This window comes from Entelurus aequoreus, linkage group LG12 (assembly GCF_033978785.1).
Source record: "Entelurus aequoreus isolate RoL-2023_Sb linkage group LG12, RoL_Eaeq_v1.1, whole genome shotgun sequence".
Lineage (NCBI taxonomy): Eukaryota > Metazoa > Chordata > Actinopteri > Syngnathiformes > Syngnathidae > Entelurus > Entelurus aequoreus.
The window spans coordinates 50,552,989-50,577,289 of record NC_084742.1 but is presented as its reverse complement, the minus strand read 5'-3'; the positions used below and the strand labels follow the sequence as shown (position 1 = coordinate 50,577,289).

Sequence of the window (24,301 nt, the reverse complement as noted above, 5' to 3'; positions counted from 1 at the left end):
CACACAGAAGATAATACAAATAATAACAGAAGAAATGAACAAATTAAAAAGATGGTTTGACAAAAACAGACTATCTTTGAATTTCAGTAAAACTAAAATAATGCTATTTGGTAATAGTAGGAAAGAGCATCATACGCAAATACAAATAGACGGAGTAGACATCGAAAGGGTAAAAGAAACCAGATTTTTGGGAGTATTAATAGATGATAAAATGAACTGGAAATCTCATATACAAAACATACAACATAAGGTAGCAAAAAACATTTCAATAATGAATAAAACAAAACACGTCCTGGGCCAAAAATCACTTCATATTCTCTACTGCTCACTAGTGTTACCATATCTGAGTTATTGTGCAGAAATATGGGGAAATAACTACAAATGTGCGCTACATTCGTTAACCATGTTACAAAAAAGATCAGTTAGAATAATACATAATGTTGGATATAGAGAACATACAAACCCTTTATTTATTAAGTCTAAAATATTAAAGTTTGGTGATTTGGTAAAATTGCAAACAGCTAAAATGATGTACAAAGCAATCTATAACCTGCTACCAAAGAATGTACAACATTTCTTCTCAACTAAAGAGGAGAAATATAACCTTAGAGGAAAAAATAATTTAAAACATTTATATGCACGTACAACACTTAAAACTTTTGGCATAACAGTATGTGGAATTAAATTATGGAATGGATTAAGTAAAGAAGTTAAAAATTGTACTGACATGATCCAGTTTAAGAGGTTGTTTAAATTAATAGTGCTTACAAAGTACAAAGAAGAAGAATTATGAGAAAAACTTCCAACCTTATTGAAAATATTCTTCATCTCAGTATGTTAATAATGACTGAATTAATTAATTACATATTACAAACTGTTGTTTATACTAATTCATAGATGTTATTTTATTATATAAAAAGGTCAGTAAATGATTTTATATAATTGTAAATGCTTTGAAGTGGGAAAGGGGTAGGATTAAATAATCTTTGCTTCTTCCTACTCCTTTTCGGGCATGATGTAAATGAAATGATATGAAATTGTGTGATGTATTATGATGTAAATGTGTTCATGTTCGAAATAAACTAAAAGAAAGAAAGAAAGAAAGAAATTCATCAATAATTTAGTATGTTTGAATATATTAAAAATACAATTATTTCTCGAACAACGTTTTGTTTATTTTTATTCATTTATTATCATAACACTATTAAGAATAATATTGTTCTTAAACTTATTTTGGAAGATTTGAAGCATTGTTTAAGGTTTACATTTGTTATTAGTGCCAAGTTAACTGTAGTTGTGTACAAGTATGTTTTAGTACATTTAAAATAACATATTTACTACACTTTTTTGCAAAAATCTAGACTATTTGCCATTTTTATATATTTTTAAACGTATTTTTCGATTATTATCATTTTTTTATATCACTGATTTGACTCACGGTACAATTTAAGAGTACAACAATGTACAATTAATACTTTTTCCACACAGGATGTTTTGCACGTACGTTCTCCTCGTGGTCCTACTGAGCACTGGCAGAGGCGGACAAGCATCGCTGTCAGACAAGCACACCGACTTTGGGCTGAAGGTCTTCTCCCACTTGGCAAGAGCCACCGGGGACAGCAATGTGGTCTTGTCCCCCTACGGCGTCTCCTCCGTGCTGGCCATGGCTCAGCTGGGTGCCGCCAGAAACACCCGCAAGGCCATGACGGCCGCCATGGGCTTCAACCTGCAAGGTATAACATATTCTTCAGTGTTCATTATCTCAAACAGTATTTGGTTTTTTTATTATTACTATTATTGTTACTATCCATGACCCCTTCTGGAGAGCATTTGCAAAAATACTTAAGACTATTTACTATCAGGAATGTTTGGGTCCCATTGACTCAGATTAGAACCATATTTTTGATGGATTGTATCACCGAGTAAAAACGATGTAATACATCGGCCACACCTTCATGTGGTGCTGTAAAACACTCAGACATAGCCAGCGAACACACTAAAACTCAAGAAGAAAAAAAAGCGCATAAAGTCTCGCCGGGGTGGCTGGAGCCTATCCCAGCTGCATTCGGGCGGAAGGCGGGGTACACCCTGGACAAGTTGCCACCTCATCACAGGGCCAACACAGATAGACAGACAACATTCACACTCACATTCACACACTAGGGACCATTTAGTCTTGACAATCAACCTATCCCCAGGTGCATGTCTCTGGAGGTGGTAGGAAGCCGGTGTATGTATGTATATATGTCCCAATACCAATATGGTATCGGTACCAAAATGTATTTCGATACTTTTTGATACTTTTCTAAATAAAGGGGACCACAAGAAATGGCATTATTGGCTTTATTTTAATGAAAAATCTTACGGTACATTAAACATATGTTTCTTATTGCAATCGAAGAACAATTTTGTCCTTTAATAAAATAGTGAACATACAAGACCTTGTCTTTTAGTAGTAAGTAAACAAACAAAGTTTTTCTAATTTAGCTGCTGACGTATGCAGTAACATATTGTGTCATTTATCATTCTGATATTTTGTCAACATTATAAAGGACAAGCTGTAAAAATGTATTATTTATCTACTTGTTCATTTACTGTTAATATCTGCTTATTTTCTGTTTCAAAATGTTCTATCTACACTTCTGTTAAAATGTAATAATCACTTATTCTTCTCTTGTTTGGATACTTTACATTAGTTTTGGATGATACCACAAATTAAGGTATCAATCCGATACCAAGTAGTTTAGGCTGACCATATTCTGAAATCCCAAAAAGAGGACACATATATGCGTGCCAAGGCGGGCAGCACGTCAAGGCCGGGACTAGGTGAAAATTTGCCAATGATACTCGAACTTGCTTCATAAGTAATATATTTATTTAAATAAAGCATTTTTTCTCCTATGTTGAAAGTAGTGTTGGCGCTAGGAATTTTCAAAATGGGGTCCCAGGGACCCCATCAAATCATACAAATGGGGTCCCACAGTAAATTTTTGGGGTACCACTTTTTTGTAAGCGTTTTGAAAACAAATGACTAATGTATGCATTATCCTGTTATATCTCACATTCTATGTTGTGTTTTGGAAAAAGGTTGACATAAACAAGCTCTCGCCCTGCACAGCTGTTTTGTGCTTTGTAGTGTCGATATAGGCTTGTAGATCTTTATTTGCCACAGATATACACATTCCTGCTTTGCACACAGTGCATTCTGCTTCCCATGTGTCACGGCCAGGACCAAAACACAAATACTTTTTCCGCAAATCATCCGTGAAGTTGCATTTACTTTTCGGCATTTCTTGTTTTCATGTCTGTCTCCACTCACTAGCTCTCTCGCTCTGTGTCTCTGCCCCTCCCTCACTAATGTTTCTGCATGCGCACCTTCACAGCTTGTTTTTTTAACCCCTTCTTAACTTAACCCTAGAGTCTAGGGTCGGCAACCTTTATCACTCAAAGAGCCATTTTGACGAGTTTCACAAATGAAAGAAAACAATGGGAGCCTCAAAACTCTTTTGAAATTTAAAATGAAATAACACTGTATACAAAGCTTTTTATTGCTTTGTGCTATGTTTAAACCAGGGGTCTCAGACACGCGCCCCGGCCCGCACTTTAATATGACAGTTTAAAGTTATTGCGGCCCGCGAGATTTGCATGAATGGCGTTCAACAGCGTCATAGTTGCCAATCCTCCCACTTTTCCTGGGAGGCACACGAAATTTGGGCGTGATGGCACTGCCTTTAGCACCCTCTACAGCCTGCTTAAACAGCGTACCTGCTTGGCCACATGTTGAATGCATCTTCTGCTGGCACACGTATACGACAGCAAAGCTTACTTGGTCAGCAGCCACACAGCTTACACTGACGGTTTCCGTATAAAAAACAACTTTAACACTGTTACGTTACAAATATGCGCCACACTGTGAACCCACACCAAAAAACAATGACAAATACATTTCTGGAGAACCTCCGCACCGTAACACAACATAAACACAACACAACAAATACCCAGAATCCCATGCAGCCCTAACTCTCCCAGTCTACACGCCCCGCTAGCACCAAACCCCCCCACACATCAACCCCCCCCCTCTTGCGTAGGTTGAGGTTAGAGAGTTAGGGCTGCATGGGATTCTGGGTATTTGTTGTGTTGTGTTTATGTTGTGTTTATGTTGTGTTACGGTGCGGAGGTTCTCCAGAAATGTATTTGTCATTCTTTTTTGGTGTGGGTTCACAGTGTGGCGCATATTTGTAACGTAACAGTGTTAAAGTTGTTTTATACGGCAACCGTCAGTGTAAGCTGTGTGGCTGTCGATCAAGTATGCCTTGCTGTCTCCCACGTGTGCAAGTTAAAGCTTCATACAACATGAGGCTGGGCTGGCATGCTGTTGTGCAAGTAATAGAGGATAAAATATGCGGTGCCATCACGGTACGCCCTTAAATTAGTTGTTAGGGGTTGCCGATCCCTGCCCAAGACGTACATTGAAAATACACGTAACCCTAACTCAAAATGCCGGACATTTGAGGCATTTAAGAAACCCCGCCCGGACGCCCCGGACACACCCGCAAAAGAGGACATGTCCGGGGAAAAGAGGACGTATGGTCAGCCTAAAGTAGTTACAAGATCATACATTCGTCATATCCAAAGTCCTCATGTGTCCAGGGACATATTTCCCGAGTTTATAAACATACCGGTAATATGATTTTTTTTAGAGTAAAAAAGATTTTGTGACGATAAAAAGTAACGATGTAATCATAGTAATATTAACTAGATACGCTATTGTACTTGGTATCATTACAGTGAATGTTTGGTGTAGATCCACCCATGGCATTTGTTTACATTCAGGAATGGCGTCATTAGTGGTGACGGCGGTGAACTACGGTGTGTAGTAAAGCATGTTTAGCTATTCCTCGTCCTGCAGGGATGATACTTGTAAGAAACTCACTTTATTTGTCGCCATGGAGGCGAGGATTAGTGATTTAGAAGTAGCTAGAACACTGCCGACTGCGGATGGATGTTAGCTGCTAGCTAGCTAGCCATTTCTTAAAGCACACCTTCCTGAGGGCGTTTCAGTGTTTTTCGTTAGTTTTTAGGCCAAAATGCATCCATTGTCCCTTTTTCTGTCTACACACCTTTTCTGCTTGAAAGTACTCCATGATTGTGCACTGCCGAACATGCTCCTCTGCTCGTAAAACCAGCAATGTCAGGATGTAACCACGTGGCGATATGCCCGTAAAAAAAAACCTTTAATAAAAAAAAAAGGTGAACCGGTACTTTTCAAACAGAGTATAGTACCGTTTTTGATTCATTAGTACCGCAATACTATACTAGTACCGCAATACCGTACAACCCTAATATATATATATAAATATATATATATATATTTGACAGGAATATTTTTTCACGCAAATTATGACTGACAAATATTATCCCGAGAGGTAAACCTAATTCTTGCAATATTATAACTTCTTTACGTAACTGCAACATTATTCTCTTAAATTACGACATTTGTTCTCGTAATACTTCATATCTATCATGAAGGCAATTAGTAAATTTTTTTTTAGAAAAATATTTTTTTCTCGCAAAGTTCTTACTTTTCATGATGAAATTGCCACTTTTGTCTTGTCATGGTTTAACTTTGTTTCGGCAATATCTTGTATATGTTTAAATATTGTGACTTTTTTTGTAAGACATTATGATTTATTTCTCGTACAATTACTTTTTGTTGGAATATTTCGATTTTTTTACCTCTTCATAGTCCAACCATTTTGTTACCCTTAGCATCGTTCAACTTCCTTATCATAATTACAACTTTATTCATAATCTATTGTTGCGGCGCCGTCTGTTATTTTTATGTTACAAGCAGTCTTGTTGAATCTTTATTATTTGACTATTACTACTATTTAAGTTGTATTATTATTTTTTATTTAGAGCGTGGTATGTCCAGGCAGCAGCGTATGTTGCAGTTTGAGCTGCACAACGAGGAAGGTTTGGACATGGCGAGTGGAGTGATGGTGGAGAGGAAGATGATTCTGGAGAAAAGCTTCCGTCGCGCCCTCGTCAAGGCCTTCAGCAGCCACCCTCACCAGGTGGACTTCACCAGACCCAACCAGGCGGCCAGCGTCATCAACGCTTGGGTGTCTGACCACACAGCAGGTACTTACCAAGCTACGTGAAAGTATGGCTGAGCTACAAGAGGAGGTTGGAGCGTTCTGCTGGAAATATCCGACATATAACGGTTGTGTACCAATTCAATGGGCCCGTAGCGATTAGTTTTTCGAATAGCGTCGGCATGGTAACACAAAATGTTCCCAATTTGAAGTACCCTTGTCGGCGTAAACGACACCTTTGCGACGGTATAACATATGTGGGGGTTCGTTGGCCGGTTCATTTCTTATTAGACGTAAAAGAAACGTGCGGAACTATAACAAGTACCTTTTTTGAGGCTTAAAGGGTGTGTTTGCAACATAAACACAGGTGCCCAGAGGGTGCCAACTTTCCAAAGTATTTTACACAGTACATCCCGCCCTCTCACGGTTTCTTGTACGTAATGACGTAACTACGTAATGACGTAACTACGTAATGACGTAACTACGTACGTACGAAACACATTCACGCGCATTACCTTTAGGTGTTGTTAGCTAATAATAGTGATTTGGATACTTAGACTTAGACTAGACTTCCTTTTTATTGTCATTCAAATTTGAACTTTACAGTACAGATAAGAACAAAATGTTGTTGCATTAGCTCATGGTAGTGCAGGATAAAAAAGCAATAAGGTGCAGATATAAATAAATAGATTACTGTAAAGATAAATATATTGCACTTTTGCATATGCATCCAGGTTTATGGATGTATATTATATTGTCTTTATATTCCAGCGAGTTAATTCGTTTTTGGGGGGAATTGAGGGGATTATCATGATGCGTTCAAGAGTCTTACGGCCTGAGGGAAGAAGCTGTTACAGAATCTGGAGGTTCTGCTTCGGAGGCTGCGGAACCTCTTTCTAGAGTCCAGCAGTGAAAACAGTCCTTAGTTACAATTAGATGTCACTGAATGTGGTTTAACAGAACAAATATTCTGTTAAACCACTAATGGTAACATAAGTTAGCTGTTTTGCTTGGAAAAATGTTGCTTTGAAGAAATTGCAAACAGCACCATCAGGTGGCAATATTACAATACTAAAGTTGTACTTTTCCAAGATCAAAGTGAAAATATCATGATTGTAATAATGTCTTTTCATTTTTTTTTTTTTAAGTTGCAATATCACATAAAAAATTGTGTTTTTCTCCGAAATAAAAGCTTTAATATGACGAGATTAAATTGAGTAGAAATTAAAAAAGTAATCATTTTATTAGCAAGACCATTTAAGGCAGTGGTCCCCAACCTTTTTGTAGCTGGGGACCGGTCGACGCTTGAAAATTTGTCCCACGGACCGGGGGGGTAGTAAAGAAATACAATCATGTGTGCTTACGGACTGTATCCCTGCAGACTGTATTGATGTATATTGATATATAATGTATATATTGTGTTTTTTCTCTTGATTTAATAAAAAAAAAAAAAAATATATATATATTTTTTTTTCTATTTCTTGTGTGGCCGCGGCCCGGTACCAATCGGTCTACGGACCGGTACCGGGCCGTGGCCCGGTGGTTGGGGACCACTGATTTAAGGGACCTAAGGGCAAAAAGTACAACCCAAAGTAACAGTAACATTATTACTTTAATACAACTACTTCATTTCAATAATACTTCATGTTTTTAAAGCAAATTTAAAATAATGTTGTAAAATATCAGCAAAAAAGTTTAAATGTCACAAGAATAAATCGGGAATATTACGACACAAGTTGTAATTTCACATGGCAAAATAGCAATAAAAAGATGTATTATGAAAACAGAGTTTTACAAGGAAGGAGTCATAGAAAATTGTCACATTATCAGAGAAAAAAGCTGCAATATACAAAGATTACAAGAATAGACAAAATTATAATATTACAAGGAAAAAAAACCGTTCAACTATCTTGTTTTTTTTTATAATAAATTAGGTCTAAAGCTCTTTTAATTATTGCCTTGTAATCAATTTATTTCTATAACTACCACGTTACTTCTGACGACTTTCTTCTCCTAATATTACGATCTTATACTTCCAAAATTATGTTGCTGTTATTGCAACAATGGTTTTACATTTGCAACCATGACATTATTCTGTAAAAAGGTCTATTTTTTTCCCTATAAAATTGTGCCTTTTTTCTCGTATTAGTTTAGTGTTGTGATTACGTGACTATTCTTGCAGTATTACAACTTTCTTCTCATTTAGAGTTCAATTTGAGGCTTGTAATATTTCTCATAACTTTTTTCCCTATCGTAGCGTAACTTTATTCCCGTTATGTTGACAATTTTTTGCGAAATTTAAGCTTTTTTCTTGCGGTATTGAAATTTTTTTAACTTTATTAAAAAAAATTTTGTCCGCCGTCCTCCACACAAATTTGTTCACTTGTTTGTTTAAATTTTTTTTGTAGGAGCCATTCCCAACTTTTTGGCGCCGGGATCAGTGTCGGACGAAACACGCCTTGTTCTCCTGAACGCCCTCCACTTCCAGGGGCTCTGGAAAGTTCCATTCGAGCCCAGGCGGACCCATGAAAGAATGTTCCACTGTGCTAACGGCAGTGCTGTCCCGGTTAGCATGATGACGTTGACCAACCGCTTCAACTACGGTGAGCCTCAAATGATCTTACGAATCAACGAATGGTCTTATCAGCTAACTAGATTTGGTTCTGCGTCAACAGGTGAGTTTGTGACATCCGATGGCGTGGATTACGATGTTCTGGAGCTGCCATACGAGGGTGACTCACTTAGCATGCTGCTAGTGTCACCCTTCGAGCACGACGTGCCACTGAGCGCGCTCAGTAGCGAACTGAGCAGCCAGAGGATCAAGCAGTGGCGATCGGAACTACGTCATGTTCGTAGACAATTATCCATGCCCAGGTAAGGTGTAGGCTATGCTAGCTGGATTATGCTATTTATTAGCAATTTATTGATTTATCATTATTGACATTGTTGTTTTTTAGGTTTACGCTCAACTCCGACGTCAATTTGAAGGATGCTCTCGTCAACATGGGCTTGGGAAACATTTTCAATCTAGCTACTGCCGATTTTACACGCATCACCGGTGAGTACAACAATAAAACAACGCACACCGAGTTGTCATTCCAACAATAAAAACATTTCCACAATATGTCTGGGAAATTGTATGCAAATGTTGCAAAACTGAATACCGTATTTTCTAAAGATGTCCGATAAATGCTTTAAAATGTAATATCGGAAATTATCGGTATCGGTTTCAAAATGATTGGTATCGGTTTCAAAAAGTAAAATTTATGACTTTTTAAAACGCCGCTGTGTACATGGACGTAGGGAGAAGTACAGAGCGCCAATAAACCTTAAAGGCACTGCGTTTGCGTGCCGGCCCAGTCACATAATATCTACAGCTTTCCACACACACAAGTGAATGCAAGGCATACTTGGTCAACAGCCATACAGGTCACACTGAGGCTGGCCGTATAAACAACTTTAACACTGTTACAAACATGCGCCACACTGTAACCCACACCAAACAAGAATGACAAACACGTTTCGGGAGAACATCCGCACCGTAACACAACATAAACACAACAGAACAAATACCCAGAACCCCTTGGAGCACTAACTCTTCCGGGACGCTACAATTTACTCCCCCGCTACCCCCTACCTCCCCACCGCAACCCCGCCCACCTCAACCTCCTCATGCTCTCTCAGGGAGAGCATGTCCCAAATTCCAAGCTGCTGTTTTGAGGCATGTTAAAAAAAAGAATGCACTTTGTGACTTCAATAATAAATATGGCAGTGCCATGTTGGCATTTTTTTCCATAACTTGAGTTGATTTATTTTGGAAAACCTTGTTACATTGTTTAATGCATCCAGCGGGGCATCACAACAAAATTAGGCACAATAATGTGTTAATTCCACGTCTGTGTATATCGGTATCGGTTGATATCGGAATCAGTAATTAAGAGTTGGACAATATCGGATATCGGCAAAAAAGCCATTATCGGACATCTCTAGTATTTTCCAGACTATAAGGCACACTTAAAATCCTTTTTCTTTCTCAAAACTCGACAGTGCGCCGTATAACCTAATGCGCCTGATGTAAGGAATAATTCTGGTTTTGCTTACCGACCTCAAAGCAATTTTATTTGGTACATAGTGTAATGATAAGTGTGACCAGTAGATGGCAGTCAAACATAAGAGATACATGTAGACTACAATATGATGGCAATATGACTCAAGTAAACAACACCAACATTTGATATGTTCCATTGAAAATATAGAACATTACACACGGCGCTCAAAAATCTATCAAAATGTTTTAGTACGACTTTGGTAAGCTATGAAGCTGCACCGCTTGATGGATTGTCGGCGCATTAAACATACGAGTATTATTATGGTGTGTGTATGAGGTAAGACATATTATCTGGTGTTTTGTTTCGCAATATTATGCAAAAGCAACTTTTCTTACCTTCTGGTACATGCTGATCTGTATTTGGGATCTGCATAAGTCCTGAAAATGCACGCGCATCCGCCTTTGTAGTCGATAAGCTTCTTCTTTTTCTGTATCTTCTTGTTATGGGACATTCATCCTCCGCTGTTGCCATTTCTAATAGAAAAATAAATGTGTCCCGTGAAAAACCTAAGAGAAAAAGTGGCAATATTATTTGATTTGATTTTTGATTTTTATTAAGGATCCCCATTAGCTGGTTGCCACAACAACCCACTAGTCTTCCTGGGGTCTACAAACTCAATACAATTACAAGTAAAAGCATATAATTATAACTACACAATACAGAAAAAAATAAAAGCATCAATAAGAAAACAAGGAAACAATTTACAGTCACAGAATAATAATTACCATATAAATAGGGATGTCCGATAATGGCTTTTTGCCGATATCTGATATTCCGATATTGTCCAACTCTTCAATTACCGATACCGATATCAACCGATACCGATATCAACCGATATATGCAGTCGTGGAATTAACACATTATTTTGCCTAATTTGGACAACCATGTATGGTGAAGATAAGGTACTTTAAAAAAAATAAAATAAAATAAGATAACTAAATTAAAAACATTTTCTTGAATAAAAAAGAAAGTAAAACAATATAAAAACAGTTACATAGAAACTAGCAATTAATGAAAATTAGTAAAATTAACTGTTAAAGGTTAGTAGTATTAGTGGACCAGCAGCACGCACAATGATATATATTGATATATAATGTAGGAACCAGAATATTGATAACAGAAAGAAATGGGGGGAGGGAGGTTTTTTGGGTTGGTGCACTAATTGTAAGTGTATCTTGTGTTTTTTATGTTGATTTAATAAAAAAAACAAAAAAAACGATACAGATAATAAAAAAAACGATACCGATAATTTCCGATATTACATTTTAACGCATTTATCGGCCGATAATATCGGCAGGCCGATATTATCGGACAACCCTACATATAAATATAACTATACAATACAAAACCAAACAAAATCATCAACAAGCAAACTAATTTAAAGACTCAGAAAAAATATTACTTTCCTTTTAAAAACCGGTTTACTTTCAATGCCGGTGAGAATTTGAGGCAGGTTATTCCAAAGCGATACAGATCTATAAATAAAAAATTTCCGCAAAGCATTCTTTCTGGGACGAGGGAGTACAAAATGCCCCTCACTAGACACCCTGGTATTATGATTATGTATAGTGCTACTGTGAACTATTTGTCAAATAGTTATACTGTAGAATAAAGATATAATTTATATTGTCAATGATTTAAGAATAAAATCTTAATTGTACGAGAACAAAATTCAAAATTCAGTCAACAGAATTAGGAAAACAAGAATTACAGACCAAATTAAAGGTTTCCTAAACATTGGCATAAATCAGCCTAAGGTCGACAGACTATCGATTATTCTCTAATGGTTATAATCAGCGGAATAAATCAGCCAACCGGTTACTCCTTCAGACCCGAGTTCAAAGCTAACCTTGTCTTGTTTCCTTGAACTCTTCAGGCGATGAGAGGCTATGCGTGTCCAAGGTTTTCCAGACTGTGAAGCTAGAGGTCAATGAGCGGGGAACAAAAGGAGCGTCAGCCACAGGTAAGAGTCGGAGATCAAAGGAGCATAATGGAGCGTATACATACATACTATAATAATAATAATAATAATAATAATAATAGATTGTATTTGTATTGTACTTAACATACATCAGGAATTCTGGGCCTCAAGTAAATAAATGACATGACTTTATTTACATATATAAATACAGTACTATGTATACATACAGTACTGTATTTATGTATAATATTTATACTTTCAGTTTTAATACATATATACAATACATATGGACACACCTTCTTCTCATTCAATGCGTTTTCTTTATTTTGATTGATTGAGTGATTGAAACTTTTATTAGTAGATTGCACAGTTCAGTACATATTCCGTACAATTGACCACTAAATGGTAACACACGAATAAGTTTTTCAACTTGTTTAAATCGGGGTCCACGTAAATCAATTCATGGTATTTTCATTGTAGATTGTCACTGAAGGCATCGAAACTATGAATGAACACATGTGGAGTTATGTACTTAACAAAAAAAGGTGAAATAACTGAAAACATGTTTTATATTCTAGTTTCTTCAAAATAGCCACCCTTTGCTCTGATTAGTGCTTTGCACACTCATGGCATTCTCTGGATGAGCTTCAAGCACACCTGTGAAGTGAATACCATTTCAGGTGACGACTTCTTGAAGCTCAAAGAGAGAATGCCAAGAGTGTGCAAAAAAGTAATCAGAGCAAAGGGTGGCTATTTGGAAAAACTAGGATATAAAACATGTTTTCAGTTATTTCACCTTTTTTTGATAAGTACATAACTCCAAATGTGTTCATTCATAGTTTTAATGCCTTCAGTGACAATCTACAATGTAAATAGTCATAAAAATAACAAAAACACATTGAATGAGAAGGTGTGTCCAAACTTTTGACCTGTACTATGTAAGTTTAGTTTTAAGTACAGTACTTTATTTATTAATTAGATAGTGACCTTTTCTTGTGCTTTTAGCTGCTGTGATGTTCTCTCGAATGGCGGTAGAGGAGCTCACTTTGGATCGACCTTTCCTCTTCCTTATCCAGCACAAAGGAACCGGAGCTATTCTGTTCATGGGACACTTCAACCAGCCTCTTTAAATACAAATGTATTTTTCTTTACTGTTATGACACTGATGCACTTCACAAAACAAAGGACAAATGTTACTATGCTTAATTTTTTGTTGTTTTTTTACTATTTGTCTTTTTTGCAACACTGTATTTGTATTTATATTGTATTTATTAAAAATAAATATATTATATTTTAAACAAGACTTTAGATTGGTTATTTCTTACTGTGGAGCAAAATACACTGTATTCTGTCATGATCTGTTAAACCAGATCGTGCCGAATTTCAGATAGATAGATAGATAGTACTTTATTGATTCCTTCAGGAGAGTTCCCTCAGGAAAATTTAAATTCCAGCAGCAGTGTACAGAATTGAGATCGAATTTAAAAAAGTAAATAATGGGGGTATAAATGGAAACAAAATAGAAAAATATTACAATAGAATAAAAACAAAAAGCATCAATGAGAATACAAATATAACAGTAAAATAAGAATATAACAAGAGAAACTAGGCATTAGTGACCATGTTATGAAAACGTATTACACTGTTATTGTTTTGCATCCCCCGTCATTCTAATACCCCCCCTCCCTCCCAGAGAGGAGTTGTACAGTCTAATGGCGTGTGGGACAAAGGAGTTTTTTAGTCTATTAGTCCTGCACTTGGGATGAAGCAGTCTAGCACTGAACAGGCTCCTCTGGCTACTGACAACGGTATGCAGAGGGTGACTGGCATCATCCAGGATGCTCCCTAGTTTTTCCACAGTCCTCTTCTCTGCCACCGTCACCAGTGAGTCCAGTTTTAGTCCGATCGTAGAACCGGCCCGCCTGATCAGTTTCTCCAGTCTGGAGCTGTCTTTCTTAGATATACTGCCCCCCCCCCCCCAGCACACTACGATGTAGTACAGAACACTGGCAACCACAGACTGGTAGTACATCCACAATAGTTTTTTACAGACGTTGAAGGAGTGCAGCCTCCTCAGGAAGTACAGCCTGCTCTGTCCTTTCCTGTACAAGTGGTCCGTGTTAACAGTCCAGTCCACCTTGTTGTCCACCCACACCCCGAGGTACTTCAATGAGTCCACGGTCTGTACCTCGACTCCCTCGATCACAATAGGTTGTGACCTTGGACTCGACCTCCCAAAGTCAATGACCAGCTCCTTGGTCTTTGAAGGGTTGAGCTGCAAGAGGTTCCTGTGGCACCAGACAACAAAGTCCCTCACCAGCCTCCGAAACTCCTCCTCTCTGCCGTCCCTGATGCACCCGACGATGGCTGTGTCATCCGCGTACTTGTGGATGTGACACAGCTCTGAGTTGTAGCAGAAGTCAGCGGTGTACAGGGTGAAGAGAAGAGGGGCCAGCACCGTTCCCTGGGGTGCTCCAGTGCTGCTGATCACAGTGTCAGATGTGATGTCCTTCAGTCTGACGTACTGTGGCCTATCGGTGAGGTAGTCTGAAATCCAGGCAACCAGGCAGGGATCCACTCGCATTCTGTCCAGCTTGTCCTGGAGTAGGCGGGGCTGGATAGTATTAAAGGAACTCGAGAAGTCCAGGAACAGGATCCTCACAGCGCGTTTCCCTTATCCAGGTGTGAGTGGGCTCGGTGCAGCAGGTAAAGGATAGCATCCTCCACACCAACGCCTGCCTGGTACGCAAACTGCAGGCTGTCCTGGGCATGTTGCACCTGTGGTCTGAGGAGGCTGAGAAAGAGCCGCTCCATTGTCTTCATTATATGAGAGGTGAGCGCCACTGGTCTGTAGTCGTTCAACTCACTGGGGCAGTTCTTTTTGGGAACTGGAACGATGCACGACGTCTTCCAGAGGGTGGGCACTCTCCCCAGCTGCAGGCTGAGGTTGAAGATCCGCTGGAGTGGTTCACCCAGTTCTGCAGCACAGGTCTTCAGGAGTCGGGGGCACACCTTGTCTGGGCCTGCTGCTTTCCTAGGCTGTAGCTTCCTCAGTTGACCTCTGACCTGGTCTGCAGAGATGACTAATGTCTGCGTAGAGGTGGTGGAGGGGGGTGTTGCCATGGCTGGGGGGGAGGTGCGTTGAGGGGAAAGGGGGTGGCTGCGATGGGGAGTGAGGGGTGGAGAGGACACGGGCTGGTTGAACCGGTTGAAGAAGTTATTCATCTCATTGGCCCTCTCTATTGTCCCCCCAACAGCTCTGGTCTTTGCCTTGTGGCCTGTGATGGTTTTCACACCTTCCCAGACCTCCCTCATGTTGTTCTGCTGCAGCTTCTGCTCCAGCTTCTTCCTGTAGCTGTCCTTAGCTTCCCTCACGCGTTGTTTCACCTCCCGCTGTGCTGCTCTCATTGCCTCCCTGTCTCTACTCCTGAAGGCAGCTTTCTTCTTGTTGAGGACAGCTTTAACCTCTTGTGTTACCCAGGGTTTGTTATTAGGGTAGCACCGAACAGTCTTAGCAGGGCAGATCACGTCCACACAGAAGTTGAGGTAATCCGTGAGACAGTGAGTCAGCCCATCAATGTCCTCACCCTGTGGAAGCAGCACGTCCCAGTCTGTGGTGTTGTAGCAGTCCCTGAGGGCATCTTCCATTTCAGGGGACCATCTCCTCACAGAGCAAGTGTTAACAGGCTGCCTTTGGACCAGGGGTGTGTATTTTGGCTGCAAATGGACAAGATTGTGGTCAGACTTCCCTAGTGGGGGGAGGGGTGTGACCTTGTATGCATCCTTGACATTAGCATACAGTAGGTCAATTGAGTGTGTTGGCGTTTTTCCTGTGTTTAGTTGTGGTTTAGCGCTCTTATTTTGGTTGCACTTTGTTTTGTTTGTGTTCTCCTGCCTCTGAGCACTTCCTGCACCTGTTTTCTTTTACAATCAATACTATTTAACTTGGTAGCGGCTGCTACCTTTTGTTTGTGGATGCTTCTCTTGCTGTACGTCTTACGAGTAAGTCTTTGCTCTTCTCCAGCATTTTGTTTTATAGCCTGATCAGTTTAGTTTCGTTATGCGTAGTACTGCCTAAGCTTCAGTGTCTTTCCCTTTGCAGCACTCACCTTTTGTTTTTGTCATCACATTATATACTTTTTACCTGCACGCTGTCTCTTGGGAACACACCAATTATCGCTGCGACTCGACCTATGAGTCCCAGTATTCTTTAATACTAATTCCTTCTTTTAAAATATTGTTTTTTGGTCAGGTAATTATGAGGTTTTTTTCAACTAAATTTTAATTTAATATATTTTCTATTATAATTACAACTTTTTTGTCATAACAATAAGTATTTTTTCATAATGTCATAACTTTATTCCATTACAACATTATTATTGTAATATTAACATTTTTTCTTGTAAATGTATGACTTTTTTTTATCATATAATTAAGACTTTAAAAAATAAATCACATTCCGACTTTATTTCTTGAAACATTACAAATTTGTGCAGTTACAACATTTTTCCTTCAATATGACATATTTTTCTTCGAGCATACTTTTTATTTTAGTATGACAACTTTATTTCATACTATAAATGTTTTATTTATTTATACATATTTTCTTCTTGGAAAATTTGAACCTAACTTGCTATCGCTATTTTATGAAAATAAATTGAATTGTATTATTTGTAAACCATTTCAACTTGTGGATTTATCATTTGCAAAAATAGACAAAGATGCATAGTACAATACATCTGCATTCAAATCTATGAATTAATGTATTCATTTATTTTATTTTTGATATGTTTGGCAAAAAAAAAATTACCCATTTCATAAGTTTTCAACTCTGAAAGAAATGAATTTTGTAAAATTCTTTTAAGGATGCAATGTTTGTAAAAATCCAAAATAACGGTAAATATGTTATTTGGTAAAATAGTTTTTCATAATTTGTATTATTGTACAAACCCCGTTTCCATATGAGTTGGGAAATTATGTTAGATGTAAATATAAACGGAATACAATGATTTGCAAATCATTTTCAACCCATATTCAGTTGAATATGCTACAAAGACAACATATTTGATGTTCAAATTGATAAACTTTTTTTTTTTTTTGCAAATAATCATCAACTTTAGAATTTGATGCCAGCAACACGTGACAAAGAAGTTGGGAAAGGTGGCAATAAATACTGATAAAGTTGAGGAATGCTCATTAAACACTTATTTGGAACATCCCACAGGTGGACAGGCAAATTGGGAACAGGTGGGTGCCATGATTGGGTATAAAAGTAGATTCCATGAAATGCTCAGTCATTCACAAACAAGGATGGGGCGAGGGTCACCACTTTGTCAACAAATGCGTGAGCAAATTGTTGAACAGTTTAAGAAAAACCTTTCTCAACTAGCTATTGCAAGGAATTTAGGGATTTCACCTTCTACGGTCCATAATATCATCAAAGGGTTCAGAGAATCTGGAGAAATCACTGCACGTAAGCAGCAGGAACACTTCAGAAACCCACTGTCAGTAACTACAGTTGGTCGCTACATCTGTAAGTGCAAGTTAGAACTCTCCTATGCAAGGCGAAAACAGTTTATCAACAACACCCAGAAACGCCGTCGGCTTCGCTGGGCCTGAGCTCATCTAATATGGACCGATACAAAGTGGAAAAGGGTTCTGTGGTCTGACGAGTCCACATTTCAAATTGTTTTTGGAAACTGTGGACGTCGTGTCCTTCGGACCAAAGAGGAAAAGAACCATCCGGATTGTTATAGGCGCAAAGTTGAAAAGACAGCATCTGTGATGGTATGGGGGTGTATTAGTGCCCAAGACATGGGTAACTTACACATCTGTGAAGGCGCCATTAATGCTGAAAGGTACATACAGGTTTTGGAGCAACATAAGTTGCCATCCAAGCAACGTTACCATGGACGCCCCTGCTTATTTCAGCAAGACAATGCCAAGCCACGTGTTACATCAACGTGGCTTCATAGTAAAAGAGTGCGGGTACTAGACTGGCCTGCCTGTAGTCCAGACCTATCTCCCATTGAAAATGTGTGGCGCATTATGAAGCCTAAAATAGTACAACAGAGACCCCCGGACTGTTGAACAACTTAAGCTGTACATCAAGCAAGAATGGGAAAGAATTCCATCTGAGAAGCTTCAAAAATGTGTCTCCTCAGTTCCCAAACGTTTATTGAGTGCTGTTAAAAGGAAAGGCCATGTAACACAGTGGTGAACATGCCCTTTCCCAACTACTTTGGCACGTGTTGCAGCCATGAAATTCTAAGTTAAATATTATTTGCAAAAAAAAAAAAAGTTTATGAGTTTGAACATCAAATATGTTGTCTTTGTAGTGCATTCAATTGAATATGGGTTGAAAAGGATTTGCAAATCATTGTATTCCGTTTATATTTACATCTAACACAATTTACCAACTCATATGGAAATGGAGTTTGTATATCAAGGCTATTCAACTACATAACAAAGAGGGCTGCAGTTTCAAAAGCCCAAAGGCTCAGGGGCCGGACATCAAAATGGGGATGTTTCATCAGAAAGTGCATCCGCAGTTTATATTTCTTTGAGACTGTGTTTACCTAATTGCAAAATAAACACATCGGCTTTCACACTGCACTGTCAATGAATTCATTATTCTGCCCTCGCTACTCATTTCCATGAATTGATTAACGTGGACCCCGACTTAAACAAGTTGACAAACTTATTCGGGTGTTATCATTCAGTGGTCAATTGTACGGAATATATACTGTACTGTGCAATCTACTAATAAAAGTTTCAATCAATCAATCCAGCGTGTGCAGCTAGTTAACAATAGCGTTGTCGCCCTCTACTGGTCAAATTTAGGACTACGTGTATTAAACAAGTTTTGATCGTCACTCTCAAACAAAAAACACAGGAATACAACTACATTGCAAAGTCATACATTTTAATACAACTCAAACTAAATATATGTATGCAACAACTATATTGTATCTACTTACAAATGGTTGACCAAGTTTTGTGATGAAACGTACACTGTAGCTGATTGTCTGGATCGATGTGTCTGTTGCTTAAAAGGTCCGCCAGAAAACAATGACTCGAATACTTGCTCGGGTAGAACATTCATTCTTTGTTGTCCAGTCGTCGTTAAAAGTCCGATTTTTGCAATTTATTTACATTTGTTTTCCAGGGTTGAATTTAGTAATCTTCTTCTACTCACCCTACGCTGCGTCGCTGTGAGTCTGTGACACATAACCGTCGCTGTTGCCCCGCGGGCTGGCGGGAGTACTGCATACACGATCAACCCTAGTTTTAATGCTTTCATCGAGCCTATTCAGGTGATGTTCGGCAGGCCAAATGAAAAGCTTTGGCGGGCCAGATGTGGAACGCGGGCCTGTTGTATATTGACTCTTCCTGGACGAATAACGTGCGTATATAGAGGAGGTTTGTTCACTAACTCAGATACAGTAGAAGGAAATTACGTGTTACAGCCCCGGAAGTGAGGCATTTTTGTGGAATTGGTTTAGCGTGCTGTCTGTCAAATACTTCCCTAGCCAATCGTGCGTGGTACTTGCCTCATTGGTCCCGCCTCCACCTGCTCGTCGCAATATTATCAGACAAAAAAACGATGTGGCGAATATTCCGCGTTATTTAGCGTCAAACGGACATCATATGTCGCATCTCTTTAGAATCTAGCCCAATTATGATGTAAATCAGCACTGCTGATTTAGCAGGAAAGGACATCGTTGATTTTATAAAAATTCAATGATGAACCTACCTGCTCCACAAAGCCCGTAAACTAGCACGGAAGGCCGTTTTTTTTGCCGCTATTATTCATGTTATCTTATTCTTACATTTACGGATGATATCCAGTCGATGATGCCTGTTAAACATGTCGGGGAATCAATACAAAGGCCACGAAGTCAGCTGCTGCATCAAATACTTCATTTTTGGATTCAACATCCTCTTCTGGGTAAGATTGATGGAAGGAAGCCTTCGAACAAGGTGGACATTTTGTTCGTATTCGCCTTTAAATGTTATTTAAATCCAATGTAATGCCAGCTCTTGTAATCCTACTGCTGGGGATGCTAGCAGCTGCTAATCGGCTTCTTGTTTGTTGTTGGTGCCCTTCAATGTCAGCCTTGCCAGCAACATAAACAATAGAATAAAGGAGTCATAGACTATTAGTTTTACAGCATTATTACAATCACGCTTTTCTTCCTCTATGTGATAAAGTTGCATATTTATGTAGTGTATTTTACTTTTGAACACAATGTACTTGTGAATTTTCTATATGTTCTCGTATAGTACACATGATAATGTTACTTTAACCCTTGTGTAATGTTCATATTGTTCTTACTTAGCCAGGGTTTGTCGGTCTGATGGACCCGTTGAATTTTGTGGCTTTTAATGCCTCACAATCAAACACTTTTATGTTAAAATACTGAACATATGTTTACCTTATCCCAATAAACACCTGTTCAGTATTTTAACATACAAACCCGTTTCCATATGAGTTGGTAAATTGTGTTAGATGTAAATATAAACGGAATACAATGATTTGAAAATCCTTTTCAACTCATATTCAATTGAATGCACTACAAAGACAACATATTTGATGTTCAAACTCATAAACTTTATTTTTTTTTGCAAATAATATTTAACTTAGAATTTCATGGCTGCAACACGTGCCAAAGTAGTTGGGAAAGGGCATGTTCACCACTGTGTTACATGGCCTTTCCTTTTAACAACACTCAGTAAACGTTTGGGAACTGAGGAGACACATTTTTGAAGCTTCTCAGGTGGACTTCTTTCCCATTCTTGCTTGATGTACAGCTTAAGTTGTTCAACAGTCTGGGGGTCTCTGTTATGGTATTTTAGGCTTCATGATGCGCCACACATTTTCAATGGGAGACAGGTCTTGACTACAGGCAGGCCAGTCTAGTACCTGCACTCTTTTACTATGAAGCCACGTTGATGTAACAAGTGGCTTGGCATTGTCTTGCTAAAATAAGCAGGGGCGTCCATGGTAACGTTGCTTGGATGGCAACATATGTTGCTCCAAAACCTGTATGTACCTTTCAGCATTAATGGCGCCTTCACAGATGTGTAAGTTACCCATGTCTTGGGCACTACTAATACACCCCCATACCATCACAGATAGTGGCTTTTCAACTTTGCGCCTATAACAATCCGGATGGTTCTTTTCCTCTTTGGTCCGAAGGACACGACGTCCACAGTTTCCAAAAACAATTTGAAATGTGGACTCGTCAGACCACAGAACACTTTTCCACTTTGTATCAGTCCATCTTAGATGAGCTCAGGCCCAGCGAAGCCGACGGCGTTTCTGGGTGTTGTTGATAAACGGTTTTCGCCTTGCATAGGAGAGTTTTAACTTGCACTTACAGATGTAGCGACCAACTGTAGTTACTGACAGTGGGTTTCTGAAGTGTTCCTGAGCCCATGTGGTGATATCCTTTACACACCGATGTCGCTTGTTGATGCAGTACAGCCTGAGGGATCGAAGGTCACTGGCTTAGCTGCTTATGTGCAGTGATTTTTCCAGATTCTCTGAACCCTTTGATGATATTACAGACTGTAGATGGTGAAATCCCTAAATTCCTTGCAATAGCTGGTTGAGAAAGGTTTTTCTTAAACTGTTCAACAATTTGCTCATGCATTTGTTGACAAAGTGATGACCCTCGCCCCATCCTTGTTTGTGAATGACTGAGCATATCATGGAATCTACTTTTATACCCAATCATGGCACCCACCTGTTCCCAATTTGCCTGTTCACCTGTGTAATGTTCCAAATAAGTGTTTGATGAGCATTTCTCAACTTTATCGGTATTTATTGCCACCTTTCCCAACTTCTTTGTCACGTGTTGCTGGCATCAAATTCAATTCTAAAGTTAATGATTATTTGCAAAAAAAATTGTTTTATCAGTTTGAACATCAAATATGTTGTCTTTGTAACATATTCAACTGAATATGGGTTGAAAATGATTTGCAAATCATTGTATTCCGTTTATGTTTACATCTAACACAATTTCCCAACTCATACGGAAACGGGGTTTGTACAAGTGTTTGATTGTGAGGCATTAAAAGCCACAAAATGCAATGGGTCCAATGGGTCCGTCTCTGTTTATAGGGATATGTTTACCTTATCCCAATAAACATCTGTTCAGTATTTTAAAATAAAAGTGTTTGATTGTGAGGCATTAAAAGCCACAAAATGCAACGGGTCCATCAGACCCACAAACGCTGGATGAGTAACAACAATATGAACGTTGCCAGTTTCTGCATCACAAGGTTGCAACATTGTTTGTCAACACTGTCTGCTCTCGTTTTCTCGCACATTTGACCCTCTGATGTTCTGTGTACCTACACTCTGTCCTCCTGTCTAGGCCTGCTGTGTGTGTGTGTGTGTGTGTGTGTGTGTGTGTGTGTGTGTGTGTGTGTGTGTGTGCGTGTGCGTGTGCGTGTGCGTGTGCGTGTGCGTGCGTGCGTGCGTGCGTGCGTGCGTGCGTGCGTGCGTGCGTGCGTGCGGTACACAGAACATCAATTTTCACACTTCTATTAGCCCCCGGTCCAGTGGACCCGGACATCTTCAATCAATCAATCAATCAATGTTTATTTATATAGCCCTAAATCACAAGTGTCTCAAAGGGCTGTACAAGCCACAACGACATCCTCGGTACAGAGCCCACATACGGGCAAGGAAAACTCACCCCAGTGGGACGTCAATGTGAATGACTATGAGAAACCTTGGAGAGGACCGCATATGTGGGTAACCCCCCCCCCCCTCTAGGGGAGACCGAAAGCAATGGATGTCGAGTGGGTCTGACATAATATTGTGAAAGTCCAACACATCAGCGAAAGTCCAGTCCATAGTGGGGCCAGCAGGAACCATCCCGAGCTGAGACGGGTCAGCAGCGTAGAGATGTCCCCATCCGATGGACAGGCTAGCGGTCCACCCCGGGTTGGGAGCAGAGTAGAAAAGAAAAGAAACGGCAGATCAACTGGTCTAAAAAGGGAGTCTATTTAAAGGCTAGAGTATACAAATGAGTTTTAAGATGAGACTTAAATGCTTCTACTGAGGTAGCATCTCTAACTTTTACCGGGAGGGCATTCCATAGTATTGGAGCCCGAATAGAAAACGCTCTATAGCCCGCAGACTTTTTTTGGGCTCTGGGAATCACTAATAAGCCGGAGTTCTTTGAACGCAGATTTCTTGCCGGGACATATGGTACAATACAATCGGCAAGATAGGCAGGAGCTTGACCGTGTAGTATTTTATACGTAAGTAGTAAAACCTTAAAGTCGCATGTTAGGTGCACAGGAAGCCAGTGCAAGTGAGCCAGTATAGGCGTAATATGATCAAACTTTCTTGTTTTTGTCAAAAGTCTAGCAGCCGCATTTTGTACCATCTGTAATCTTTTAATGCTAGACATAGGGAGGCCCGAAAATAAAACGTTACAGTAATCGAGACGAGATGTAACGAACGCATGGATAATGATCTCAGCATCGCTTGTGGACAAAATGGAACGAATTTTAGCGATATTACGGAGATGAAAGAAGGCCGTTTTAGTAACACTCTTAATGTGTGACTCAAACGAGAGAGTTGGGTCGAAGATAATACCCAGATTCTTTACCGAGTCGCCTTGTTTAATTGTTTGGTTGTCAAATGTTAAGGTGGTATTATTAAATAGATGTCGGTGTTGAGCAGGACCGATAATCAGCATTTCTGTTTTCTTAGCGTTGAGTTGCAAAAAGTTAGCGGACATCCATTGTTGAATTTCATTAAGACACGCCTCCAGCTGACTACAATCCGGCGTGTTGGTCAGCTTTAGGGGCATGTAGAGTTGAGTGTCATCCGCATAACAGTGAAAGCTAACACCGTATTTGCGTATGAAGTCACCTAGCGGCAGCATGTAAATACTAAAGAGTGCAGGGCCAAGAACCGAACCCTGGGGAACTCTGCACGTTACCTTAACATAGTCCGAGGTCACATTGTTACGGGAGACACACTGCATCCTGTCAGTAAGATAAGAGTTAAACCAAGACAAGGCTAAGTCTGTCATCCCAATACACGTTTTGATACGCTCTAATAAAATATTATGATCAACAGTATCGAAAGCGGCGCTAAGATCAAGAAGCAGCAACATAGATGAAGCATCAGAATCCATCGTTAG

At 39.3% G+C, this 24,301-nt stretch overlaps 2 protein-coding genes and 1 long non-coding RNA gene across 5 annotated transcripts in view; 2 read left to right on the top strand and 1 right to left on the bottom strand.

Annotated features, from left to right (window-relative positions):
* serpine1 (serpin peptidase inhibitor, clade E (nexin, plasminogen activator inhibitor type 1), member 1) overlaps nt 1-13,372 on the top strand; it is a 13,695-nt gene extending 323 nt beyond the window's left edge. Inside the window, exons 2-8 of the mRNA XM_062066208.1 lie at nt 1,489-1,733; nt 5,920-6,144; nt 8,507-8,701; nt 8,774-8,972; nt 9,056-9,156; nt 12,084-12,170; nt 13,134-13,372. Coding sequence (XP_061922192.1) covers nt 1,490-1,733; nt 5,920-6,144; nt 8,507-8,701; nt 8,774-8,972; nt 9,056-9,156; nt 12,084-12,170; nt 13,134-13,258 — 1,176 coding nt within the window. The 5' untranslated portion in view covers nt 1,489 and the 3' untranslated portion in view covers nt 13,259-13,372. The remainder of the gene's footprint in view (nt 1-1,488; nt 1,734-5,919; nt 6,145-8,506; nt 8,702-8,773; nt 8,973-9,055; nt 9,157-12,083; nt 12,171-13,133) is intronic.
* LOC133662320 (uncharacterized) lies at nt 61-13,294 on the bottom strand. The gene is made up of 4 exons (XR_009828091.1): nt 13,116-13,294; nt 12,057-12,127; nt 10,543-10,713; nt 61-1,726 (listed from the first exon to the last, which is right to left on the bottom strand). It is a non-coding gene; the product is annotated as an uncharacterized LOC133662320 (long non-coding RNA).
* A 6,327-nt stretch (nt 13,373-19,699) lies between the features above and the next one.
* Nucleotides 19,700-24,301, top strand: part of LOC133662316 (tetraspanin-5-like) — a 37,621-nt gene continuing 33,019 nt past the window's right edge. The window contains exon 1 of one of the 3 annotated variants that reach the window (XM_062066209.1): nt 19,700-20,079. In XM_062066209.1, the coding sequence (XP_061922193.1) occupies nt 19,999-20,079 (81 nt within the window). In that variant the 5' untranslated portion in view covers nt 19,700-19,998. The remainder of the gene's footprint in view (nt 20,080-24,301) is intronic. The other 2 variants (XM_062066210.1, XM_062066211.1) reach the window with 2 other exon arrangements.